The 21,672-nt window shown below is 59.7% G+C and overlaps 7 protein-coding genes across 7 annotated transcripts; 3 read left to right on the forward strand and 4 right to left on the reverse strand.

Moving 5' to 3' along the window:
• Nucleotides 1-358: 358 nt before the first annotated feature.
• On the reverse strand, nt 359-1,289 carry SPRG_15115 (hypothetical protein; the record flags this gene model as incomplete). The annotated part of the gene is made up of 2 exons (XM_012354656.1): nt 359-388; nt 486-1,289. 2 exons carry the CDS (start codon nt 1,287-1,289, stop codon nt 359-361), a joined length of 834 nt encoding a protein of 277 aa, XP_012210046.1.
• Nucleotides 1,290-2,030: 741 nt separating this feature from the next.
• On the forward strand, nt 2,031-3,680 carry SPRG_15116 (hypothetical protein; the record flags this gene model as incomplete). The annotated part of the gene is made up of 1 exon (XM_012354657.1): nt 2,031-3,680. The coding sequence occupies one exon, from the start codon at nt 2,031-2,033 to the stop codon at nt 3,678-3,680; it is 1,650 nt and encodes a 549-aa protein (XP_012210047.1).
• Nucleotides 3,681-4,030: 350 nt separating this feature from the next.
• Nucleotides 4,031-5,787, forward strand: SPRG_15117 (hypothetical protein). The gene has a single exon (XM_012354658.1). It carries the CDS (start codon nt 4,067-4,069, stop codon nt 5,753-5,755), a length of 1,689 nt encoding a protein of 562 aa, XP_012210048.1. The 5' UTR covers nt 4,031-4,066; the 3' UTR covers nt 5,756-5,787.
• Nucleotides 5,788-7,196: 1,409 nt separating this feature from the next.
• On the forward strand, nt 7,197-10,255 carry SPRG_15118 (hypothetical protein; the record flags this gene model as incomplete). Its single annotated transcript, XM_012354659.1, has 1 exon — nt 7,197-10,255. A coding segment is annotated over one exon (3,034 nt), but the record flags the coding sequence as incomplete, so codon positions are not given.
• An 830-nt stretch (nt 10,256-11,085) lies between these two features.
• SPRG_15119 (TKL protein kinase) lies at nt 11,086-12,461 on the reverse strand (the record flags this gene model as incomplete). The annotated part of the gene is made up of 2 exons (XM_012354660.1): nt 11,086-12,050; nt 12,077-12,461. 2 exons carry the CDS (start codon nt 12,459-12,461, stop codon nt 11,086-11,088), a joined length of 1,350 nt encoding a protein of 449 aa, XP_012210050.1.
• Nucleotides 12,462-13,125: 664 nt separating this feature from the next.
• On the reverse strand, nt 13,126-14,554 carry SPRG_15120 (TKL protein kinase; the record flags this gene model as incomplete). Its single annotated transcript, XM_012354661.1, has 1 exon — nt 13,126-14,554. The coding sequence occupies one exon, from the start codon at nt 14,552-14,554 to the stop codon at nt 13,136-13,138; it is 1,419 nt and encodes a 472-aa protein (XP_012210051.1). The 3' UTR covers nt 13,126-13,135.
• Nucleotides 14,555-15,162: 608 nt separating this feature from the next.
• On the reverse strand, nt 15,163-21,557 carry SPRG_15121 (hypothetical protein; the record flags this gene model as incomplete). The annotated part of the gene is made up of 2 exons (XM_012354662.1): nt 15,163-16,714; nt 16,783-21,557. 2 exons carry the CDS (start codon nt 21,555-21,557, stop codon nt 15,163-15,165), a joined length of 6,327 nt encoding a protein of 2,108 aa, XP_012210052.1.
• Between the last annotated feature and the right edge of the window lie 115 nt (nt 21,558-21,672).

Raw genomic sequence — 21,672 nt, forward strand, 5'->3', positions numbered from 1 at the left:
CGAGTTTCAAGAGGTGGTCGGTCGAGTCCATCACACGACAAAGCGCCGCCGCACCGCCGTCGTCGATGCCGCAACCAGGCAGACTGAGAGTGTCGAGGCAGCGCACGACGGGAAGCAATGCGACAAGGCCGCTCGAGCCAATCGGGCTGCCATCCAAGTTGAGCGTCTTGAGCGATGGACAGTACGGGATGTTTTTGGCCAAAAAGCTCTGCAGCAACGTACGTGCATTTTTCCTCGATGAGCTCCAACGTCTCGAGATGGCGGCAGCTAGGAAGGGCACGGGCGAGCACAGCCGCGCCAGCGTCATCGAGGTTCGTGTCATACAGCCGCAGAGTTGTGAGCGAAGGTAGTCGCTCGCTCAGTCGCACGACCGACGGCAGTGGGAGCGCTGTGTGGTCCAGGAAAAGATGCCGCAGCCGCGGAAGGCTCGTGATGGCGTTCATGAGGTTCGTTGCCAGCATCGCGTCCCATTCCAGCGGGACCACCGTTCCGACAACCAACGTGCGCAGGTTGGAGCCAGCAATGGTCTGCGTGAGGCCCGGCACATCATGGATGTGTCGCACGTAGGTGTTGAGCGACTCGAGCTGGGTCGGAAGCGACAGCCCGAGGCTGAAGAGCGTGCGCGGCAATTGTCCGTCATCGACGTGGAGGGACTTGAGTGTTTGTGATTGCAGCAGCGCGCGTGCGAGCACTTTTGCATTCGCATCGCCGATGGGGGCATCCACGAGACCGACCGCGGTGACGGACTTGGCCTGGAGCCATCGTGCAAGCGCCGTGACCTCGGTCGCGGTCCACTGCGGCGAGCTCGGGTTCGGATCGTAGCGCAGCCAGAGCTCCGTGACGTTTGAGTAGTCGCTGAGAGCATGGAGAAGGACCGTAGTTTCTTCTGCGTGTGTGCCAGCATGCCACCGGACGTCGAGGTGACGGAGCTTGGGTAGCCTGGGCAGCGCGTTGTAGAGGTGCTGCGTCGGCAAAGCGTCGGGGTCCTGGGTTAGTGCGAGGATCTGCAGCTGCTCCGCCCAGTCGTTGAGAGCTGTTGCGAGCTCTTTGGCCGACACGATACACTTCCGCGCTACTGGAGTGTCTCGCGGAAGGCGAAGATGGCGATGGAACTTGATGTCGGCTTGCAGCCTCGGTAGCATCGGCGCGTAGGCATGGAAGGCTGGAGCGAACTCGTCGGGGATGGACGTGAGGTTCCGCATGTCCAGCTCGGGCCAAAGCCACGTCATGTTGGTATCGGCGAGCTGGTCGCTGCGGACGGCCTTGTAGAGCGTGGCGAGCGCGGCCATGGGCGGTGTGAGCCACGCGTCTGGCAGCGCCGACAGAAAAGCATGCATCGCCTTGCCGTCTTGCAGGCACTGAGCGATGTGCTGCAGCACTTCATTTGGCATGCGCGTATGGCTCAAGAGCATATTGGTTTGTCGAGCGGCCATTGCCTTGTCGCTCTCGCTTTCAAGGGTCCAAAGAACCACTGCTGCCAGGCGGACAAGCACATCTTCGTGCTATATTCAGCCAATCGGGCCTCGCGACAGCATATTTGATCGTCTGAGGGACGTCGGTTCAGTGTGGAGTTGATTGAAAGTATCAACTCGGAATCGAGTGGACACGCGACGACCATGTTGTTGTCAACTCGAATTCCACCATGCACTCTAGTTAATTTCTTGGGGTCAGACACGGAGAGAGAACCTGAGCACTCCATAGCTATGCACCACCCAAGGACGTCGACATTTAAGCATGATCCGACATGGATATGTCCTGCAGCATGGCATCTAGTGGGGCCGCAGAACGAGCTAACGTTTTGTGCTCGTTTGTACTTGATACATTTCTTAGCGAATCACATCCCTTGCTTATTGATATTTTACCGGTACTGAAATTGCACTTTACCACATCTCCACAGAATTGTTACAACGCCTTCTACACCACGCAAGATATGCCTTTACAATTCTATGCAGGACAGAAAAACACACTGACGATACGATGTGAACCGGAGCGACTTGGCGTCATTCCGCAACTTGACACACGACGCGACGATGGCTTACACGGCGCCGCCCCTGCCAGCCGAGACGCTGCAGCACATTGCGCAGTACTTTAGCTCGTCGAACGAGATGCACGTCTATGTGACGGCGCTGCCGCAAGCGTGGTTGACGCCGCCGATGGCCGCCTTGCACGAGCTCTACGCCTGCGTGCGCGACGGCCGCCTCGCCGACACGAGCGCAAAGCAGCCCAAGATGGTGCAGCTCTGGCCCGAAGTACAACTACCCACGTCGTTCACGGACGCGCCACTGCCCCGCTCGGAAGCAGACGCGCAGCTTGTGGTGCTTCTCAGAACGTACCTTTTAATGCTGCCGCGCATCACGACGCACGTCGGACGCAGCATCTCGGACTTTGTTCCACCAGGCACCAACCTTTGCATCGATCCAGCAAACTTTGTGGACGAGCTGGAGCGTGCGGCGGATCTCGGGAACGTCGAGGAGTTGCGTGTCCTCATCCGTGACTGCTGCGACGGGTCGTGGCCGCCCCACGCCTTTGACTGTATACGTCGAATGTCGAGATTGCGAGAGCTCCGTGCCGACTGGCTTCCATTGAGAGGCACCGAGCTCCAAACAAACTTTGTCAAGATGCTTGCCTGCTCGAGCATCACGCGCCTGGCAGTGCACTACCACGACAGCGCCATCACGTGGTCCGAGGCGACGGGCAAGGCCTTTGTGCGATGGATTCGCTCCGCACCCATAACATCCCTCGAGCTCGGACATCTGCCTCTGTGCAAGCTTGACGCGGCCCGACTCTCGGTTGCGATTCTGCAATTGCGAACGCTGAAGGTCCTCAAGGTGGAGGGGACCCTAGCCCGTATGCTCTTTGCCATCATCGTGCATCAACCATTCCTTTTAAAGGTGGGGCGACTAGCACTCCCCCCCCAGCTCGAGACACTCGAGGCCGTTGTCGAGCACGAACGGGACGTTGTCAGCGTCTTGCGCGTCATCCGCGGCACCAACCTACGCCACGTATCCCTCTTCTGGGACGAGCCCCTCGACGACCCTACGGCTCTCGCGCTGCGCTCCGTACTCGCGAGTCTGCAGAACCTTCGTCAGCTCGAGCTTGGTGGCGTGAACATGCCCCCTATCGATTTGGCGCCGATGCAGCGCCTCGAGCAATTGGAGCTGCATCGGAGCACTCTGGGCGATCCCGGTGTGATTCCAACAGTGTGGGCACTACCCCAGTGCCGTTGGCTCCGACATCTGAGCCTCGTCGACCAAGGGTGCACGTATCTCACGGCGGAAGCACTCGCCGCTGTCGTTCCGCACTGCCCGTCGCTCAAGACGCTCCAGCTGTCGTACAACAACTTGGGCACGGAAGGTTTCATCGCTTTGCTGCCGATTGTGGGGTCGCTCGACGCCTTGCTGCTTCGCGCCAACGGCATCGATGTCGACGGCGCGCTCATGCTGGCGCATCATATCGATGCCACGGCACACCTGACCGATCTCGAATTGTCGGGTAACCCCATCGCCAAGTACGGTATCATCAGTATCATTGACTCCATGATCACATCGTCCATCGATCGACGCGGTACTGTGGGCCTTTGCAATACCGTCGACGAAGCTGGGGACATCGAACGGTGCATGGAGTGGGCGGCGGCGCTCCCGAACCGTGCGTGGGTAAAACTCGATGTCCACTCGTTCTAAATACATACATGTCATGACTCTTTTTGATTGTCGGTCATTGACCGCAACAACGACCGTAACATCATGGCAAGCAGGGACCATAGATGCCTGCCGACAATGGATTTGATGCAGTCACTTGATGGGTTGGGAGTCGCAGTATCGTTTGATCTCATGGCTACCCCTAGCTCTGAGGGGTACTATATACGGGTATTGGAGCTCTTTTGATGGCAAGAGCCAAGCATAGGAATTGTCGACGCCGTTTCCGGCACCGCCTGTCGTGCCGCCACAACGCCGTTGGAGCCTGCCACGTCATGTTGTATTTTCCACCAATCCCAAACGTGCACATCAATGATTGGCCAAAATTGGGTCGTCGCCAACCCATTTTTGTCGGCAAGCCCACGAGGAGCATGGACGAGGCCGTCGCGACGACCGAGCAGCATGTGCTGCTACCCGAGCTCTTCCAGCGCGTCGCCGAGTACATCATGACGTCCAAGGACATGCTCTCCTTCCTGCGCGCGCTCCCGACGGCGTGGCTATCGGCGCCGCTCCGGGCGCTCCTCTCGCTCTACGGCGCGGTGCGCAGCCGCCGCCTCGTCGTGCCCGTCGGCGACCCGCTGTACCCGAACCACGTGCGCCTCTGGCCCGAGTTTCTCATGCCAACGACGCTCGCCGACGCCGAGCTGCAGCGCTGGGTCGAGATGGCGGCGGGGCTGCATCCGATCGTGTGCCTTGACACGGTGCACAACGCGACGCCGACGTACGAGATGCCGCCCACGACCAAGCTCAAGCTGCTTGAGATTGCAACGCCGAGCCAGCTCAAGGCGGCGCTCGAGACGTGGGGCCGGCGCGTCGCCAGCATCGAGCTCGACTTCGCCGACGACCACGACAACGAAGACGAAGTCGATGTCTGGACGCAGGCGAACCTGGACCGCTTCTGCTACGCGCTCACGATCCTTCCTGTGCTGCGCGAAGTCGACATGATCTGGCACTACGCCGCGACGCACAAGCAGCAGCTCGCGCTCATGCAGGCGCTTGGCGCGTCGCAGGTGACCAACCTTGTGATTGAGTACGTCAATTCGCGCGTCGAGTGGACCAAGCCGACGGTGCTTGCATTTGCGGCCTGGCTCGCGCACCGGCCAGTTGAGTTTATCAAGCTCGACGGTCTCTGGCTCAACGAGGAGTGCCTCAAGATACTCTGCGACGCCTTCTGCGCCTCGACGACCCTCAAGGAGCTCGACTTGCGCTTTGGGAGCCTCCCCACGGGCCTTTTTTACGCCAGGTCGACGCTGCCACCGCAGCTCCAGTCCTTGGGCATGGAGGTGTGCAGCTACAACGACCTCCCGGTCATCATTGGCACGCTCCGTGGCGCCAACATCCTCGGCCTGAACCTCAGTTTTGAAGAAGAGATTCCCGAAGAGATCGAGCAAAGCGTCGCCTTTGTCGAAGCGCTCACGCGTCTCAGCAAGCTGCGGCGACTCGAGCTCACGCCGTTTGTCGTGCCGCCGCCCGCCTTGCCGCACTTGGCGACGCTTCTGCCGCAGCTCTTGTACCTCGATCTGGAAGCCTCGAATTTGATGGACGAGGGCGTCTTGGCGATTGCCCATGTCCTCCCGAGCTGCCCACGCCTTGAAGCCCTTCGCCTCGTCGACCAAGACTGTACCTACCTCAGTGCGATCGCACTCGCCGCGGTCATTCCGCGCTGCAAGGCGCTGAAGGTGCTCGACCTTCCGGGCAACCGTATTGGGTCCATCGGCGCCCATGCGCTTGCGACGATCTTCCATCGCCTCGACGCGGTCGACATCTCGGACAACTGGATTGGGTTTGACGGCGCGATGGCCTTGAGCCGCGTCATTCCCGAGACGTGCCACATGGAGACGATGGGCCTCCACGACAACCCGTTTGGCATTGATGGCGCGCTCGCTATCATTTCGGCGCTCGAGGCGTGTACCTACCGCGAAGGCAAGGTGCACATTGGTGACACGGTCGAGACACCGGAGGAGCTCGAAGAATGCCGCACGGCCGCGCAGCGCCTCCCGGACCTCGCGTGGCTGTGCCTCGAACGCCACGACAATGAGGAGGAGCAGCACCACGATTAATTTACAAAAAATGTGACGGTGAACATGGGTTGGCAGCGTTGACCGACAACAAGCAGCATACGATTTCGCTCCGCAACATGCCCAAATGGGCCGTCTCTAGCGTCCATGGAACTTAATTTACCACTAGCGATAGATCAAGAAGGGAGATGGCATGAGCAAAGCACCGGGCTGTCAGCAACTGGTGGAGGTCGTCGCAGGAACCTCACACCGTGTCACGTTCAGGCTATCCATCGACTAGCTTGAAGAAAAAAGCACCGTAAGAGGCTAGAAAAGGGCATGACAAGCTAAACCGTCGATGCGAGCGTAGGTAGTTCTCGACAGCAAGGCGTACGAGTACTGTAGAGCAAGAGTCGAAAGTTTAGGCACCAGCGAGGGGCACAAAGAAGGTCGCTCCGCTCTCTCAAGCAGCAAAACACTATATCCGTCGGAGTAGCTTTACATTTCGTTGTCAATGGCGTAGATGGAGCCGATGCGCATCGTTTACTCTGCTTTAGAAAGGACGACCGAGCGAGGTAGCTTCCCCGAAGGACACCGAAGCCCACGTTTTTACTACCACGGGTCGTTGCCTTCAACGTGGAAGCCAAAATACATGAAATAGTGTGCGATTTGCATCCTAGGAACGGTTAGATGACCCTACAACCTCGTACGGTAGCGGGCGATACGTTGAATGTTTTCATCTGTCGGGACATCACTTGTGGCAATGTCCAAGCCTTGGACATTAATGTAGCACAGGCCCTCATTTTCTTGCGAATGCGAACTGCAATCGTCGACGTCAGCCCTTCATCGACGATCGAAATGGAAGCCTGTGCACGGCCCACATGGCACGACCCAAGGCAACTGCGGCAATAGTGAGCGCGTACCGTAGTACTACCAGTCTATGGCCTCGGTAGCACGCTGCATGCAACGGTTCTTTGATAAATGCCCATCCATGCACGTGAATGAGTTAATGAAATGAGACATCGCATCTTGGCCTTGGCCGACTTTGATGCTTGGATGCAACCGAATCAAGCGTAGCTATGTGGTTACATGTACAATGGAGGACAACGACAACCGCTCTCTATATGTTGGTCTGCGATTGCTCCAGACGCATCCCACAAGTCGTCTTGCGTGGTTACCGTGCCAAACCCAGTTCCACATTGAGGCGACAGGTTCGGTTGCTTGGCGGCTCAGTAAAAGCGACAGGCGCTTGAGCACGGTTGTCTTCTGTGCGTCTCCACCACCCAGCTCACAGCTCGGACAAGAAGGTCCGTGAACACCAGCGTTGGACGCGCGCCCTTTGTATAACACTATTTCACAACGTACGTGGGACCGTCACAGCTGACATCGTGTCATGCGCCACCAATCAGCGGCAATGGAGCATTCCGAATGGGCCAATCGCACGCACGCATTTCGCCAGCGCAGACAAACTCGACCCGTTGTGGATCCGCATTCTGGATTTGACCATGCACTGGACGCCTTGGGTCGTGACCTGCCTTCCGGTCCTCGCAGCCGCGGCGAGCAGTCGTGCTGGCCTTTGCGACTCGGCGACGTTCCAGCGCCTCCCGCTGAGGCCGCTCGGCGATGGCGCCGTCCGCTTCAAGAGCCTCGCCAGCGCCACCGACGTCTGCTTTCAAGTCGCACTGGACGACGCCCAGGCAACCTGGCTCGGCCTCGCAGTTTCGCCGACAGCAGCCATGGTCAACGATCCGACCAACGCGGCCGTCATCTTCAACGCTCAAGCTGGCGACGTCGGTGTCTACTCGCTCGGCGGCTACGAGCCCGAGTTTCTCACGCGGCAATCCTCGAATGCAGCGGTTCGCGTGCACTCGCACGCACGCGTGAATGGCACACTGCAAGTGACGTTCCAGCGGCCGCTTGTCGTCGCAGGCGACGTGCGCATCGATCTCGATCGTCCGACGATCCTCAACTGGGCGTACGGCCATGACGCGTGGCCATCGTACCATCAGGACCGCGGCTCGGCCAGCGTCCGCATCGACACGGTCATCGAGGCACCGAGTCTATGCGCGTCGCCGACGTTTGCAGCGCTCCCGCTACTCACTCTCGGCGAGAGCCCGATCCAGTACAAGACCCTCGCCAACGACGAGCGCATCTGCATCCACGCCGAGCTGCACGATCCACAGGCGACGTGGCTGGGCCTTGCGGTCTCCAACTCGACCAACATGGTCAACGACCCGTTCAACAACGCAGTGGTGTTTGACGGCAAGAACGCACCCACCGCATATGCACTCACCGGCTTTGATCCGGAGTTCATGCTGCGCCTGGTCGACCAGTCGCATCTTCGCATCTTTGCCGCATCGTCCGTCAACGGCGTCATGCAGCTCACGTACGAGCGGTCGCTGGCGGCCGTAGCGTCGTCGGACGTGGCCATTGATGTGACGCGACCGGATACGATCCTCAACTGGGCGTACGGTCACGATGCCTGGCCGTCGTACCATCAGGACCGGGGCAGCGCGCGCGTTGCCCTCGCGCGCAGCGTTGTTGGCTCAACCTCGCTCTGTGCGTCCAAGTGGTTCCAGCACGGCCGGAAATTGCAGCCGCTGGACCCAAGTGGACGACTGCAGATCAAGCACCTCGTCTACGACGGCCAAGCGTGCATCCAGCTCGTGCTCTCGGACGCCAAGGCCACGTGGCTCGGGCTCTCGCTGGCGCCCAACGCGCAGATGGTCAACAATCCTGTCAACAACGCCGTTGTGTTTGACTTTACACAGCCCACGCCATCGTTGTTTGCACTCACGGGCTACGAGCCCGACGACATTCTGCCGCTCGCAACAACCGCGGCCTCGTTCGATCTCTACTCGGCCTCGATTGCAAATGGCACGGCGCAGTTTACGTTTCAACGGCGGCTCGCGGCGTCCATCGCCACCGACGTCGCTATTGCACCCGATGCTGACGTCATTGTGAACTGGGCGTATGGCCATGACGCGTGGCCGTCCTACCATCACGACCGTGGCTCGTCGCTCCTCACGTTTCAGTCGCTTCAGCTCACGTCGTCGGCATCGCCCTCGGCTGTCTCGACGTCGACACTCTACATTGTCCTGACGCTTGTGGTGTGGCTCGTCTTCTTGGGTCTCGTCGCCACTCACGTGTTTGCGTACCCGCTGCGTCGGTGGCTCAATGCCACCTTTGTCGCACCGCCGCGCTTCCAGCGTACTGTCAGCTTTTTCCAGACGTGGTTTCTGCAACCGCTGAGCGATCTCAAGGTTGGCGAGGCCATCGTGCTCTTGCACTATCTCGGGTGCCTTGGCCTCGTGGCCGCGGCGGTCGCGGCGTCCTTTGATTCCTCGCGCGCGTGGTCGCTGGTGTCGGGCCACCTCGCGCTCGTGCATTTGATGCTCTTGCTGCTTCCCGTCGCGCGCGGCTTGCACTGGGAAGTGCTTGTCTTTGGCTCGTCGTTTGAGCGTGTGCTCAAGTTTCACCGCGTCCTTGGTCGTCTCTTTGTGGTCTTCGCCGCGTGGCACCTCTACCTCAACGCGCAGCGCATCAGCGTCCTCTCGGTGGTGAGCTACGGCAGCCAAGGCGTCGTGCCTCTCTACGGCTTTGGTGCGTTCGTCTGCTTTGCCGTGCTCGGTCTCTTTGCTGTACCGTTCGTGCGCCGGAATCATTTCGAGCTCTTCTACTACGTCCATCGGGTTGCGGCCGCTTGTGGCATTGTGCTTGCGTGCCTCCACGCAAGAACCGTGTGGCTCTCACTTGTCTTGCCGCTGACGCTGTACGTTGGCAGCTACCTCTGGCGGCTTCGCTCGCATTGGAACCGGTTCCGCGTTGTCTTGAGTAGCCATGCAGAGAAGACGGTCACGATCGTGCTCCCGTCGACGCCCCAAACCCAGGTGTGGGCCCGAGCGATGCCGCTCGGTGCGTACTTTTGGGTGGCCATCCCGTCGATTTCGTGGCTGCAGTGGCATCCGTTCTCGGCCATGGCCACTATCGATGCCTCTGGCGCGCCAACCATCGGCTTTGTCATCAAGGCGACGACTGACGGTAGTTTTGTGGATGCCGTCTATACGTCGCTTGTTGGACTCGAGACCACGGTCGTTGTCGGTGGACCGTACGGCAACCTCTCGATCGACCTCGACGAGTACGACACGGTGCTGCTCATCGCCGGTGGCATCGGTGTCACGCCGTTGCTGCACATTCTCAACCAGCAGGAGAAAGCCGCCAAGGCGACGACGACGACACTGCACTGGATCGTCCGCACCCCGTCCGAGTTTCTCGCCCCATCGGTGTTTTTGCCACCGACCACGGACAACCTCCGTCTGTACGCAGACGAAGTGACCGAACATGGTCGCGTACTTTTGTCGGACGAGCGGTCGCTCTCGTACGCCTTTGGTCGACCTCGCATCGACGATCTCCTCAAGCCGTATGCAGGCACCAAGACGTGTGTCCTCGTGTGCGGCCCACCGGGCTTGGCAGCGCATGTGCAAGCCCAAGCATACGCCTACGGGCTTGATTTACACAAGGAAACCTTTCTCTTGTAATAAAACGTATACACTAGTTCTCTGCAGTCGTCGTCGAGACATTCAATAGCTTCACGTCAATCACGTGCCACTGCTGTGCTTTACGCGGTACAGCCAAATGTGCAGCCGCTCCGACACACGGAACAAACGACCGAAACACCAACAGCATCGTGGGATGCTGTCGGTAGTGGATATGGACTGTGGATGTACCAAGCAACCTTGACCGAGTTGTTCACCAAAAAACGTGATGACGGGGCACTGGCAAGTGATGGGCTTGCACGAGCGAGACGTCGAGTGCCATCGCAGGACCCAACCGGTTCGTTGTTTGTGTCCGAGCAAAGCGCACATTTTTATCTCTAAACCGCGAGGTGTGACCTCGTGGTCTAAAGATCGGGGTGAAATGTCATCGCACTGAGCTCGACCCTTGCTTGACGCGACGCGCAGAAAAACATTTGATTAGTCACATATTTCTGATTTTTGACCAATCACAACGATGCCAAAGCAAGGCCTGCCCAAGGTTTGATCCCGAGGTCGATCAAATCGAGCTGGAAAAAAATGTCGCTCCATTTTGACAGGGTGATAGAGCGTGCTTGGGAGGTCCCAAAACGCTATGCGACGTCGTCGAGGGAGGTCTATAGCAAGAGCTACCTGCTGTGCAATATGCAGTCTTTAATTTCGGCATATGCCATCTTTAGACTGCCACGAAGCTTTGGGCAGATGGTCGTTATGAAGTGAGCGATATTACTTTCTTGGATACAGTCGACAATACATTCTATTGAGGTTGTTGTTTCCAAGTTTGGTGCATTTTAGCGCATTCCGCATGACATTTAACGTTAAAAAGACGCATCCGGTTCCGATGGTGTAAAACGTGCGATATCAAGGCCAGCCCATGTGCTGGCGAAGGGTCTTGGCCACTTTGGCGGCCGTCGGTCGATCGACGGGGTCAGCCGCCATGCAGTCGGCGGCCAGATGTTGGTACCACATTGGGCAATTTGGACGCAGTGTCGGGCGCAGCGTGCCATTGCGGATCTGCTCCTGGAGACGAAACGGACCGCCCTTGACATCAAGGTACGGTCGCTGGAGCGTATCGAGCTCGGTGAGAATGACACCAAACGAGTGAATGTCGGCTTCGACGCCGTAGTCGCAGTCGTCAAAGACCTCGGGCGCCATCCAGAGCCACGTGCCAATACCGGCCGTCATGTTGTTGGTTGCATCTTCGCGCGAAATGCCAAAGTCGGCGAGCTTGACCTCGCCGTTGCGGTTGAGGAGGACGTTGAGCGGCTTGAGGTCGCGGTGCAGGATCCGGTGCTTGTGCAGGTACACGAGTCCGTTGGCAATGCCCAGTGCAATGAAGAGCATCGACGTCAATTCGTGGTGCGACTTGCGCTTGGCCGCGTCGAGGTACTGCCGGAGGTTGCCGCCATCCATAAACTCCATCACGATGCTCGGCTGGCCTCGCAGCGTCTGCGAGATGCCAAAGAGCCGCACCGTGTACTCCGAGTTGAGCCGGTACATGATCTGCACCTCCTTCTCAAAGGCGGTATTGTCGCTTGACAGACTCGCGTGGAACGTCTTGATGGCGACGTCGTGGTCTCGGTACCGGCCTCGCTCGACTGCGCCAAAGGCCCCACTGCCGATGTTGCCGCTAACGATGAGCTCGTCCGGCTCGATCCATGGCGTGTCAACTGGGATAAGCGACCCGCGGCGTGAGAGGAGAGGGCCCACCGAGCTCACGCTTGAGAGCGAGCTGCTGCTGCGCTTGGGGCTGCGCAGCGCGTCACGCTGCAGCAGCGGGAAGGTCGCCTCGGACGACGTCGTTGAGCTTGGCCGCGGCTTTTCGACTAGGACGGCAGCCAGTGTGCTCGACTCGGCGTCGGCGGCGCGTGGCGAAGGCAGTCGCAGCGCACAAAGACATGGCCCGTCATGACGTCGGCGGCGTAAATCGGGAACCAGCCCTCGAGGAACGTCGCATCGGGTGGCAGCGTGAACACCGTCGTGCCGATGAGCATGTCGCCAAGGCCCCACTTGCCTTCGTCGTAGACTTCGAAGCGGATCTCGATTGGCGGTGCCCATGCGACGGCGAGGAAGCGCGCCTCGACGTTCCAGACCGGTGCCGCCATGCCCTTCTTGTGCACGAGCGACTTCTTCGTGTGGCGATCATGGCGGATGAAGACGTACGGGTGCGTCACGGCGCGCAGCTTCTTGAGTGAGACGAGGCCATGGGCCTGGGTCACCTTGATGATCAAGTCCATGCGGAGGAAATGACCCCACAACGTGCACGTGCAAATTGAACCGGATTGAGGCCGGTACGTTCGCACAGATGAGTACATCGTCAGGATGTAGCATAGCGTGGACCTACTCACAATGCATGAATCGCTCGTCGGGTATGTGTAGATTGCTTAGCAGACGAATGCAACTGCGGCATCTCGTGATAACGCCGCACGAACGACGGTCGGGGTGGTACTGAGCATACGGATTAAGCGAATTCCAGACCCGGTTTCTATAGTGCGTATTTTTATTCGGATGCACGCGAAAGCTTGAAGGAATCTCGAGATTCGCCTTCTCACTGACGTCAACGTGCCGACAGATATCAATCGGACCTGGTGAACGTGAAATGCCCTTCTTCTCATTTTTCTCTGGTGGAACCAGGGCTGCAGTCCACCCAGCACGACCTGCAAGCAAGACGAACAACCGAACGGCTCCCGCATCCTGGCATGAATGACGGTGCGTCGGTCAGTGCCAAAATGTATCTATATTTCAGTCCCGCTCAAACGATTCCACATTCGTCTTGGGTGGTGACTGAGAAGAAACAAGTAACTTTAGTCGTACATACGTGTACTGGTAGGAACCTCCTGTTGATTGATGTCAAGGACTTGGTCTGTCACGAAAACATGAGCAAAAATGCCAGAATAATTTACAGATAAACTCAATAGGACGAGAGGAACGCGTCAAGGGTGGTGACAACTTCAGCAGCCGACGGGCGCTGCGCGGGGTTCTGCGCCATGCAATCGGCCGCTAGCTGCCGGTACCACGACGGGCACACGGCGCTCAGCGACGGTCGGAGCGTGCCATTGCACACGTGTGGCAAAAGCCGACTCCGCGATCCTCGAAAGTCGCTGTACGGGCGCTGGAGCGTCTCCATTTCGGTCAAAATGACGCCGAGGGCGTAGACGTCGGCGGCTAACGAGTGCGCTTGGCCTTGCAGCACCTCGGGGGCTGTCCAGAAGACAGCGAGTCCCACGGGTGCGCCTGCGCTCGGGAGGCCAAAGTCGCTCAGCTTGACGCGGTCGTTCTCGTCGAGGAGGAGGTTGGACGGCCGCAAGTCGCAGTGACCGACGCCTTGATTATGGATGCACGCGATGCTCTTTGCGACGCTGGTCGTGACTTGAAGCACGCGCGCGACAAGGCGCGAGGACCACGGTGACGCGTGCGTCATATCGATAAACTGATGCAAGTTGCCCGCCTCCATGAACTCCATGACGAGTTGCGGCTGCCCCCAGCGCGTGTAGCCGATCCCGTAGAGCTGGACAATGTACTTGGAGCGGAGCGTTGTTTGGAGCTCGAGTGCATGCTCAAAGCATTCGGTGCCCGCGTTCGTGTGGTGGTACGTCTTGATCGCAACGTCCTTGCCGCGGTACACGCCTTGGGCGACAGAGCCGTAGACACCAGTGCCCAACGGCAGCGTCAGCACAAGCTCGTCCGTGTCAATGAGCGGCAGCTCGACCGCGTCACCTGCCAAGGAGGACGACGTAGACGACGTGCTCGCTTTCTTCAGGAGCGGCCGGCCAATGTCCACAGCGCTCAGCACGGACGCTTCGACGTCGTCGAACGACCCGCCGTTGGCAGTCGTGGCCGTCGAGAACGACCGCGGCTTGGTCGTCTCAACCTCGGTCTCGACGTCAAAGATCGACTCGCGTTTTGAAACCGAGAGCGAGAGTGACATGGACGGACGGATGTAGTTGGCGCAGACGTCGAGCGTGTCAAAGCTGTCGCATTGGACGAGGAGGCTGCCCGTCGGCTCGCCGCCGTGCCAGATGGGCAGCCAGCGCTCAAACGCAGTCGTATCGACGGGCACTTGGACGGCGCAGGCACCGATAAACATATCGCCACGGCCCCACGGGTCCTCGTCGTACACCTCGAGCGAGATGTTGGGGTGCCGGACGTAGTCGATCGCACGGAACCGCGCCTCGACGTCCCAATGCGGCGAGTCTTTGCCCTTCTTGTGGACCAGCGACTTCTTCGTGTGGCCGCCATACCGGATAAAGACGTACGGGTGGACCACATCTCGTATTGCGTCGAGCGACTTGAGGTCCTTGGCCTCCGGCACGCGCACGGCCAAGTCCATCTTGCGCGGCAACCTGGCGACTGACGCTCGTGCCGAGGTATCCGGATTGGTTGCCAATCGATTCGCTTCGATAAGTTGGGTGGACCGTTTCATATTGCAGTTAGCCATATCCCGAAAGGCTATCCATACTTTATAAGCGAATAGCTTTTATTAGTATCCGGATTTTGGAATCTTGCTGCCACGCTCGACGTCGCAAGCTACCGGTAGCGCAAGCACACGACGAGCGCATCGAGTATCTTGTTGCAGCTGATCGACACTGTCATAGTGTCTGCGACGCATCCACTGCGTTGAAGATTCAAACGCCGTCGGAGAAGGAATCTTGGCGTCCAGTTGGTAACAGTGAAGGCGATGGACACGTCGCTTGCCTGTTGTTGATGGAGGCTACGCACCTCTTCGCACCTCGCAATGCCAACTCAATCCGCGCAGTTGCATTAGAACACATACTGTAGGTGACTCAATGCATTTATTACAAGCTAGAAATCCAAGTATTGTTGTCGAAAACGCTGAATTCCCCCTTCTTGGACGCACGGCCTTCTTGGATTTGAACAGGCACGAAGGGAGAACGAAATATCCTAGTACTGTTTGAAACGTACGACTTTGTTGCTGTCTTAACGAAGCAAACGCTCGAGTTGCTTTTCAATGTCGCCAAGATCATGGGCGTACGAGGCGGGGATGGTGGCGCACTGGAGCATGTTGTGGTTTCGCGCGAGCTCGGGTTGGCAGTTGGCAAAGATATACTCGCGCAGCGGGAGGAACTTGGTCACGCGCGGCAAGGCCCAGCCGCGGTACACCTTTGGAAAATCCGTGTACGGTCGGTTGCCGCTTGAAAGGACCATGTAGTCGTTCTCGACCACGCAAGCCGCACAACTCAGTGCATACAGCTGCTTCGTATCCACGCAGTAGCCACCAACGAGGCCACCCGGCTGGTGGTACGTGTCATGGAGCGTGTTGTCCTCCGTTGTGGAGACATGGCCCCTCGTGGCTTTCTTGGAAGAGGCTCGGCTTGGCGCCTTGGTGTCCTTCTTTCGGAAGGCATGGCCCAGTGCCTTGGTGCACGGACACTTGCAGCGCGGACACGGCTTGCCACAGCGCGGCATGATGCCGTCGGCTGCACCGTACGCCTCGTTCCGGATGACCTTGACGATCTTCCGAGTGATCGTCGAGCTCAGCACTGCCGATGGTCCGAGAGAAGCATCGAGCGCGGCCACACACACCAACAGACTCTTCGGGATGCTGCGTCCGTCGTCGATATCAAACGCAGACGGTCCTTGGTCGTCACAGTTCATCACGTCCCCCGCAACCAACGGAAGGCTTTCAATCAGCGCGCTCGTGCCACTGCATTTGAGCCGGCGCTGGAGCGTGAGGCGCAGTGTGTAAACAAACACTTCACTGCGCTGGCAGACAGCGTCACGCGCGGCGGCACTCGCACTCCCAATGCACTCTTTGACGTCGAGCACAAGCTTCTTGGCGACGCGGACGTAGCACGCTTGCACTTGAGCCAATACGAGGCGGTGCGTGACGTCCGCAACAAGCTTGGCCGGTCGTTGAATGTGGTCAAGCACAGTGTCAATGTCCCGCTTCCGCATGAGCTGCAAGAGGTCCATGTCCAAGGCGGCCTGCATCGCGTCGGGAGTACACACCCAACGCGCATCCTTGAGCGCCGACGCGACAACGCTCACGACTTCTTCTTCAAACGCCTTCTTCAAGTGGCGTCCGAGCCACTCGTTCAGTGTCGTCGTTAGCAGCTGTGCCGTCTTCTGACCCTCGGCGACACTTTGCGCAAAGCGAAGCATGCTCGGACGGTGTGCTTCAAACTTTGCGACCACGCTGTTGGCCGCGTCCCAGCGCTCTTGCCGCTGCTGGAGCTCGGCCTGAAGCGTCAATTCAAGCGTGCGAAGGCCAGTCTTGAGCTCCGACGGCTTCAACTGCATGGTGTTGACTAGATGCTTGACGTTCATCACGCACAAAAGCGCGGCGTGGTCCGCGTAGCGGTCGACCTCCGCGAGGTCGCTGGCCACGCGTTCGCGCACGGCATCGACAACCTCTGCCTCGCGCGATGCCTCGGCACCCTGCGGCATGTGTTTCAACGGCCGCCAGACGTCTCCGACCTCGTCGTCGTCGCTGGCCAAGAGTCGGAGCTCGTCGGGCGTAAAGACACCGCTGTCGTAGATAACGGCATGCACTAGCGTTGGCACTTGCGTGGCCAGTGGCGGTGTGGCCTTGCGCACCTTGTCCACAATCGCGTCAAAGATGCCGTCAAAGCCGCCAGTGTCTTCTCGGGGCCGCACGTCGCGTTGTGGTCGACAATCGCCGTTTGGATTTCCTCCTTGTAGACCTTGGTGATCGCGTCAAACTCAAACAGGTGCTGCACTTTCGACTCGACGAGCCGCGCCGTGTGCGACGCGTGGTGCCGCTTCTTGTCCGTCCACGAATCTTGCATCTTGAGCACCCACTCGGCAAACGCGGGCTCCAGCAGCATCGTGGCCACGACAGCGTCCAGCGTATCCACGGCCTTCTTGACCGTGTCTTCGAGGAGTGTCGTGTACTGGCCGCTACAACTGGCGTTCGGCGCCGTCTTAGCTGCGCTGTCGGCACTCATCGCCTGCAGCACCGCGTCAAACGCCTCGCTGTAGATCTTGGCAAGTTCGTGCGTGTGCCCTGCCATGGCCTCGACCAGCTGATCGTACACGACACGTTGGTGCGTCGATGCAAAGTCGAGTTCAAAGTCGGCGCTCTGAAGGCACATCCAGACCAAGTCAAAGCTCTCGCTGAGCTTGCCAAAGGTCCGCGCCTGCCACGCGCCGTCGTCCATAGCCCGAGTGTGAATGTGGTCCCGAAAGCGGACAAGACGGTCGCCAAAGTCGGGCAAGGGCACATCGTTGGGCGGCGTCGTCTGGCCTTGCGTCACACCCAGAAAGCGCGCGTCACAGCGCACTTCGTCCGTAATGTCGGTGCAAAAGTCGCGCAGGAACGTCGTGGCCGACTGCGCCTTGCGCACGGCAGCAATCTTCGTGGCGTTGAGGCGCAAACTGTGTACGAGCGCTTGGAGACTCGTCTCCATGCTGCGCTTCTGCGTCACGTCAATCTGGTTGAACACAAAGTAGAGCTTCGACGAGAGGTGCCCACCCGAGGCGGCTGCCAGCTCCGAGTTGGCAAACGCCGAGAGCACAATCGGAAGCACGTCGTTGATCGTGCTGGTCGACTCGCCCTTTGTCAAGATGATGGTCGCATCGGCAGGCAAGATCGCCACGGACGCCATGCGGTTGTCGCGCCACACGTTGCCTTGGACGCCGACGAACTCGGGCGACTGAAGGCCTTCCGTGTCCAGTAGCAAGATATAGTCGTAGGCGCCGCCGTTGTCGCAAGCGAGAAGCTGCAGGTTGACACCGCGCGTGCACCGCGCAACGTTCGTTCGGAGTCGGACGCCAAACATGCAGTTCAGCAGCGTCGACTTGCCCGACGACTGGACGCCGAGAACCGAGAGCACAAACACGCGAGTGTTCACGGGCAGCGTATCCTCCAGGCAGTGCAGCACAGCGCGGATCCACTTGTCGTTGACCATGCCGGCGTCACCGTCCATGAGCTCCAACGGAAAGCCGTCGACGAGGTGCTGGACCGCAAGTCGCGGAAGCTCTCTGTACACGTCCGGGTCGGCGGCGAAGATGTGCGAGAGCTCGCGCCAGAGATGCTCGACACCGGTGACCATGTTGCTCCGTGTCTCAACGGCGGATGCATACGCCGAGCGCGTGGCCGCGTTGTCGACGGCACTGCGAGCGGCATACGCTCCACTGCACGCATCATGCGCTGCGGCCGGGATGGCTTTGCAGCACTCGGCCAGTCGACGCTCGAGGTCGATGAGGCGCATCTCGCGGTCCGCGACGGTCGGCCGCTCGAGAACGTGCATAAAGTACTCGAGCACGGGCACACGGAAGACGCGGCGAATGATCTTCTTGTGCACAGCTGTGCTCGAGGCGATCTGCTGGCGCAGCAACTCTTGGTTGGGAACGCTCGTCTCACGCTGCAGCGCACTGCGCAGAGCCGACTCGCGGGCAAAGCGCTGCTGGAGCACCAAGGTCTCGGTGCGAAGCGTCGCAAAGTCCGTGTCGGCCAGCAGGCGCGCTACGCGCTCTCGCGGTGGAGGCTCCCGCTGCACGAGGCTTGGCAGTGTCAGCTGGCCGACTGGCAGCTTGGGCGCATCGCTCGGCTCGCGCAAAATGTAGTTGGAGATGCGCTGGAAGGACGTCGACATGGGACACGCGAGCGCGACTGCAATCATGTGCGCTTCCTGGACGAGAGGAATATCGTTCTTGTATTTGTCCGAGACGCGCCACTGCAGCACCGTGCCCCGGGGTAGCGTCATGCGCATTCTGGGCTCCGACCCCGCGTCGACGACCAAAACGTCGGCAAACTGCGTAATGAACGCCTCGAGGTGCATGTAGTCGCCAATGACGTGGAGCACCATGACGGTCGTAAACTCCGTGCTCTCTTGAACATTCCGGACAAAGCCCCAGCCGAGCTCGGCGACCACTGGGGCGTCCGTGACGTTCTTGCTGTGCGCACGGTCGAGGCAGTGCACCGAGTCGACGTGGAAGACGCTCTTGATCCAGTCCTTGGTTTTGCTGCTTCTCGCGGGCTGCTCCGACACGACCGCCACGCGCGTGACCGAGGTATCGCGCATCAGCGAGGCTCTTCCGTCGACGAGACACGTCTCCACGAGGCTCAGCGCGCGAGCTTCGGACCGAAGCCCATTGCCTGTCGACGGCACAAGAAAGGGCACGAGGTAGCGGCGGTCGAGAAGAAGACGGTGCACTTGGGCGCGCGCGGCCGGCGTCAGCGAGGCCACGAGGGTCAAGAGCGCATCCGACACCACGGGGCCAGGAGGCGAATCATCCTGCACCCGCCGATCCGCGTACTTGCGTTTGACGCCCGATATTGTGGTGTAGAGCTCCTTGACCAAGCACAGACGGTGTTTGAGCGTGTACCAAAGGCGCCCGGGGAGGTCCGTTGTCTTGTTTGGCTTGGAGACGACCGTCAAGAGATGGCTTATCGAGCGCAAGGCGGGCGTGTTGGGTGCATCGACGACAACGGGTGCGGCCTCACGCTTGACTTGAACTGGCGGCATGTCGTCGTCCGAGCCGTTGACCGCCACACCGTCATGGAGCGCCAACATCATTGCATCGGCCATGGCCAAAACATGCGCTGTGTTGAGCTTCGCAGCAAAGCCGTCCTTCGAGCAGCCAAACTTCTGCGCAATACCCCAGAGTTCTGGAGGGGCCGGCGTGCCATTTTGAATGAGCAGCTCGGCGACGCGGCGCGTCAAAAGCACTCCGTCGGGCATCGCCGCGTTGGAGAATGCCCGATGGACGAGCTTCAGAGCGATGGGAACGTCGCGGGCGTCCATCTCGGGTACTTGCCAGTCGTAGAGAGGCGCGAGAAGCTTGCCAACACCCTTTTTGAGCTCGGCCAGCCGCCCGGCACGCTTCAGTGTTTCGTCCACCGTCGCATCCAGGTTGATACCCGCTGTGGCCAGCACAGCTCCGAGAACGCGGCCGTAGATCGCACCGAGCTCGGTCAGTGCCGTCATGTCGCTGGCCGCGACGAGTCGGCGCAACGCCGTATGCAGACGCGGGTCCCGCATGCAGTCGACCAAAACCGTCCCCTTGAGCGTAGAGTCAAAGCGAAGCGCGAGCAAGATGACTTCGACCAGCGCGAGGCCGTCGACGTTGCCAGTGGTCGCAGCGTCCAGCATTTGAGCAATGGTTCTCTCAGCTTCGTCCGCGCTGCTGACATTGGTGCGCTTGCATTCCGTACCAAAGGCCGGGTCGGCCACCCATGCGTCGGTATACACCGCAGACACCGCCGCCGCAACGTCCGGTGTCATCGCACATCCCGAGACGAGGTCGAGCCACGCATCGCGCACAAGGTTGGCAGCCCGCTCAAGACCTGCGGCTGCAAGTAGGTCCCAAACGCCGACGCGCGTTGTTGGAAAGCCAATGACATGCCACGTCGTGCGGTCGAGGGCGAGTCGCTGCTGGAAGATCGCAACGCTCAGTGCGTCTGGCCCGGTGCACTCGATCAGCGTCGTAACATTGCACCGTGTTCGGAGCTTGTTCTGCAATGTGCGCTCGCACGCGTCGATGCGGCTTTGGTATGGAAAGCTGCTGTAGTTGATCGAGAGATCTCCGGCCGCGAGACGGGCCGGGCAGATCGCCTGGAGCTGCGCGGTCGCGACGTCCACGTCGGTCGAGATGTCGACTGTCTTCCAAAAGATGCCGCCGACGTGGAAGATCCCGCTGCGCACGTGCGAGCCAAAGTCGTAAAGAAACTCCTTGGCTGATGCTGCGTCCGTGACGCTCGCGGCCTCGGCCATCGCCGATGCGGTGAGCGGCGCTGACAACACGTCCAAGTCGAACGATTTCAGGGGTACGCAGGCATAGTTCACTTGCACGACGGACGCCATGTACGGTGGCAAATGAGTGTCGTCACGTGGTGCTTTTGCGTGGCCGCTCGATCGCACGGCGGTGCAAAAGGCTTTGGCCTCGACGGCGCTGGCAAACCAGACTTCCGCGATACCCGTGCGCATCGTGGGTGCTTCGAGCTCGCACTCGATCGGTGGCTGCAAGATGGTCATGGCGACGCCCTTGGATGAGCCGCGGAATCCAAAGCAGTGACCAAAGAGGGCGGCGCCACCGCTAGCACGGGCAATGACCTGGTCGTCCGAAGGCGCATCGCCCACGACCGACACCTCGCAGCGCATCTGGGTCAGCATCTTCTCGAGCACGGGGAGGCGCTGGAGCAGCGTCGTCGAGTCGGTGAGCTTGCTCTGGTCCACGACCCAGTGCTGCAAAGCCAGCGCGCTCGCATGCTTGTTGAAATGCCCTACCGCGAGGTTGATCGCAGCTTCGTTCGTCGCCCGGATGGCGCCTTGGAGGTGCATGGAGGCCTCGACCGCTTGGCGGAGCGTCTCCGTGAGGCCGATGTCGTCGTTGGCTGGAATTTCCATCGGCTCGTTGGAAGTGTGTTTTGTTCGTTGGGACTGGAGTGATTGGAATTGACTAGTCTTTTCAAGCAAATCAGAATAAGCTTGCGTTGCGGAGCTGGCCATTCCCGACGAGCCA

This window comes from Saprolegnia parasitica, assembly GCF_000151545.1.
Source record: "Saprolegnia parasitica CBS 223.65 unplaced genomic scaffold supercont2.174, whole genome shotgun sequence".
NCBI lineage: Eukaryota > Oomycota > Saprolegniomycetes > Saprolegniales > Saprolegniaceae > Saprolegnia > Saprolegnia parasitica.

What these genes read in the sequence shown, in the direction of transcription:
- SPRG_15117 (XM_012354658.1), top strand. Translation starts at nt 4,067, where the DNA reads ATGGACGAGGCCGTCGCGACGACCGAGCAGCATGTGCTGCTACCCGAG.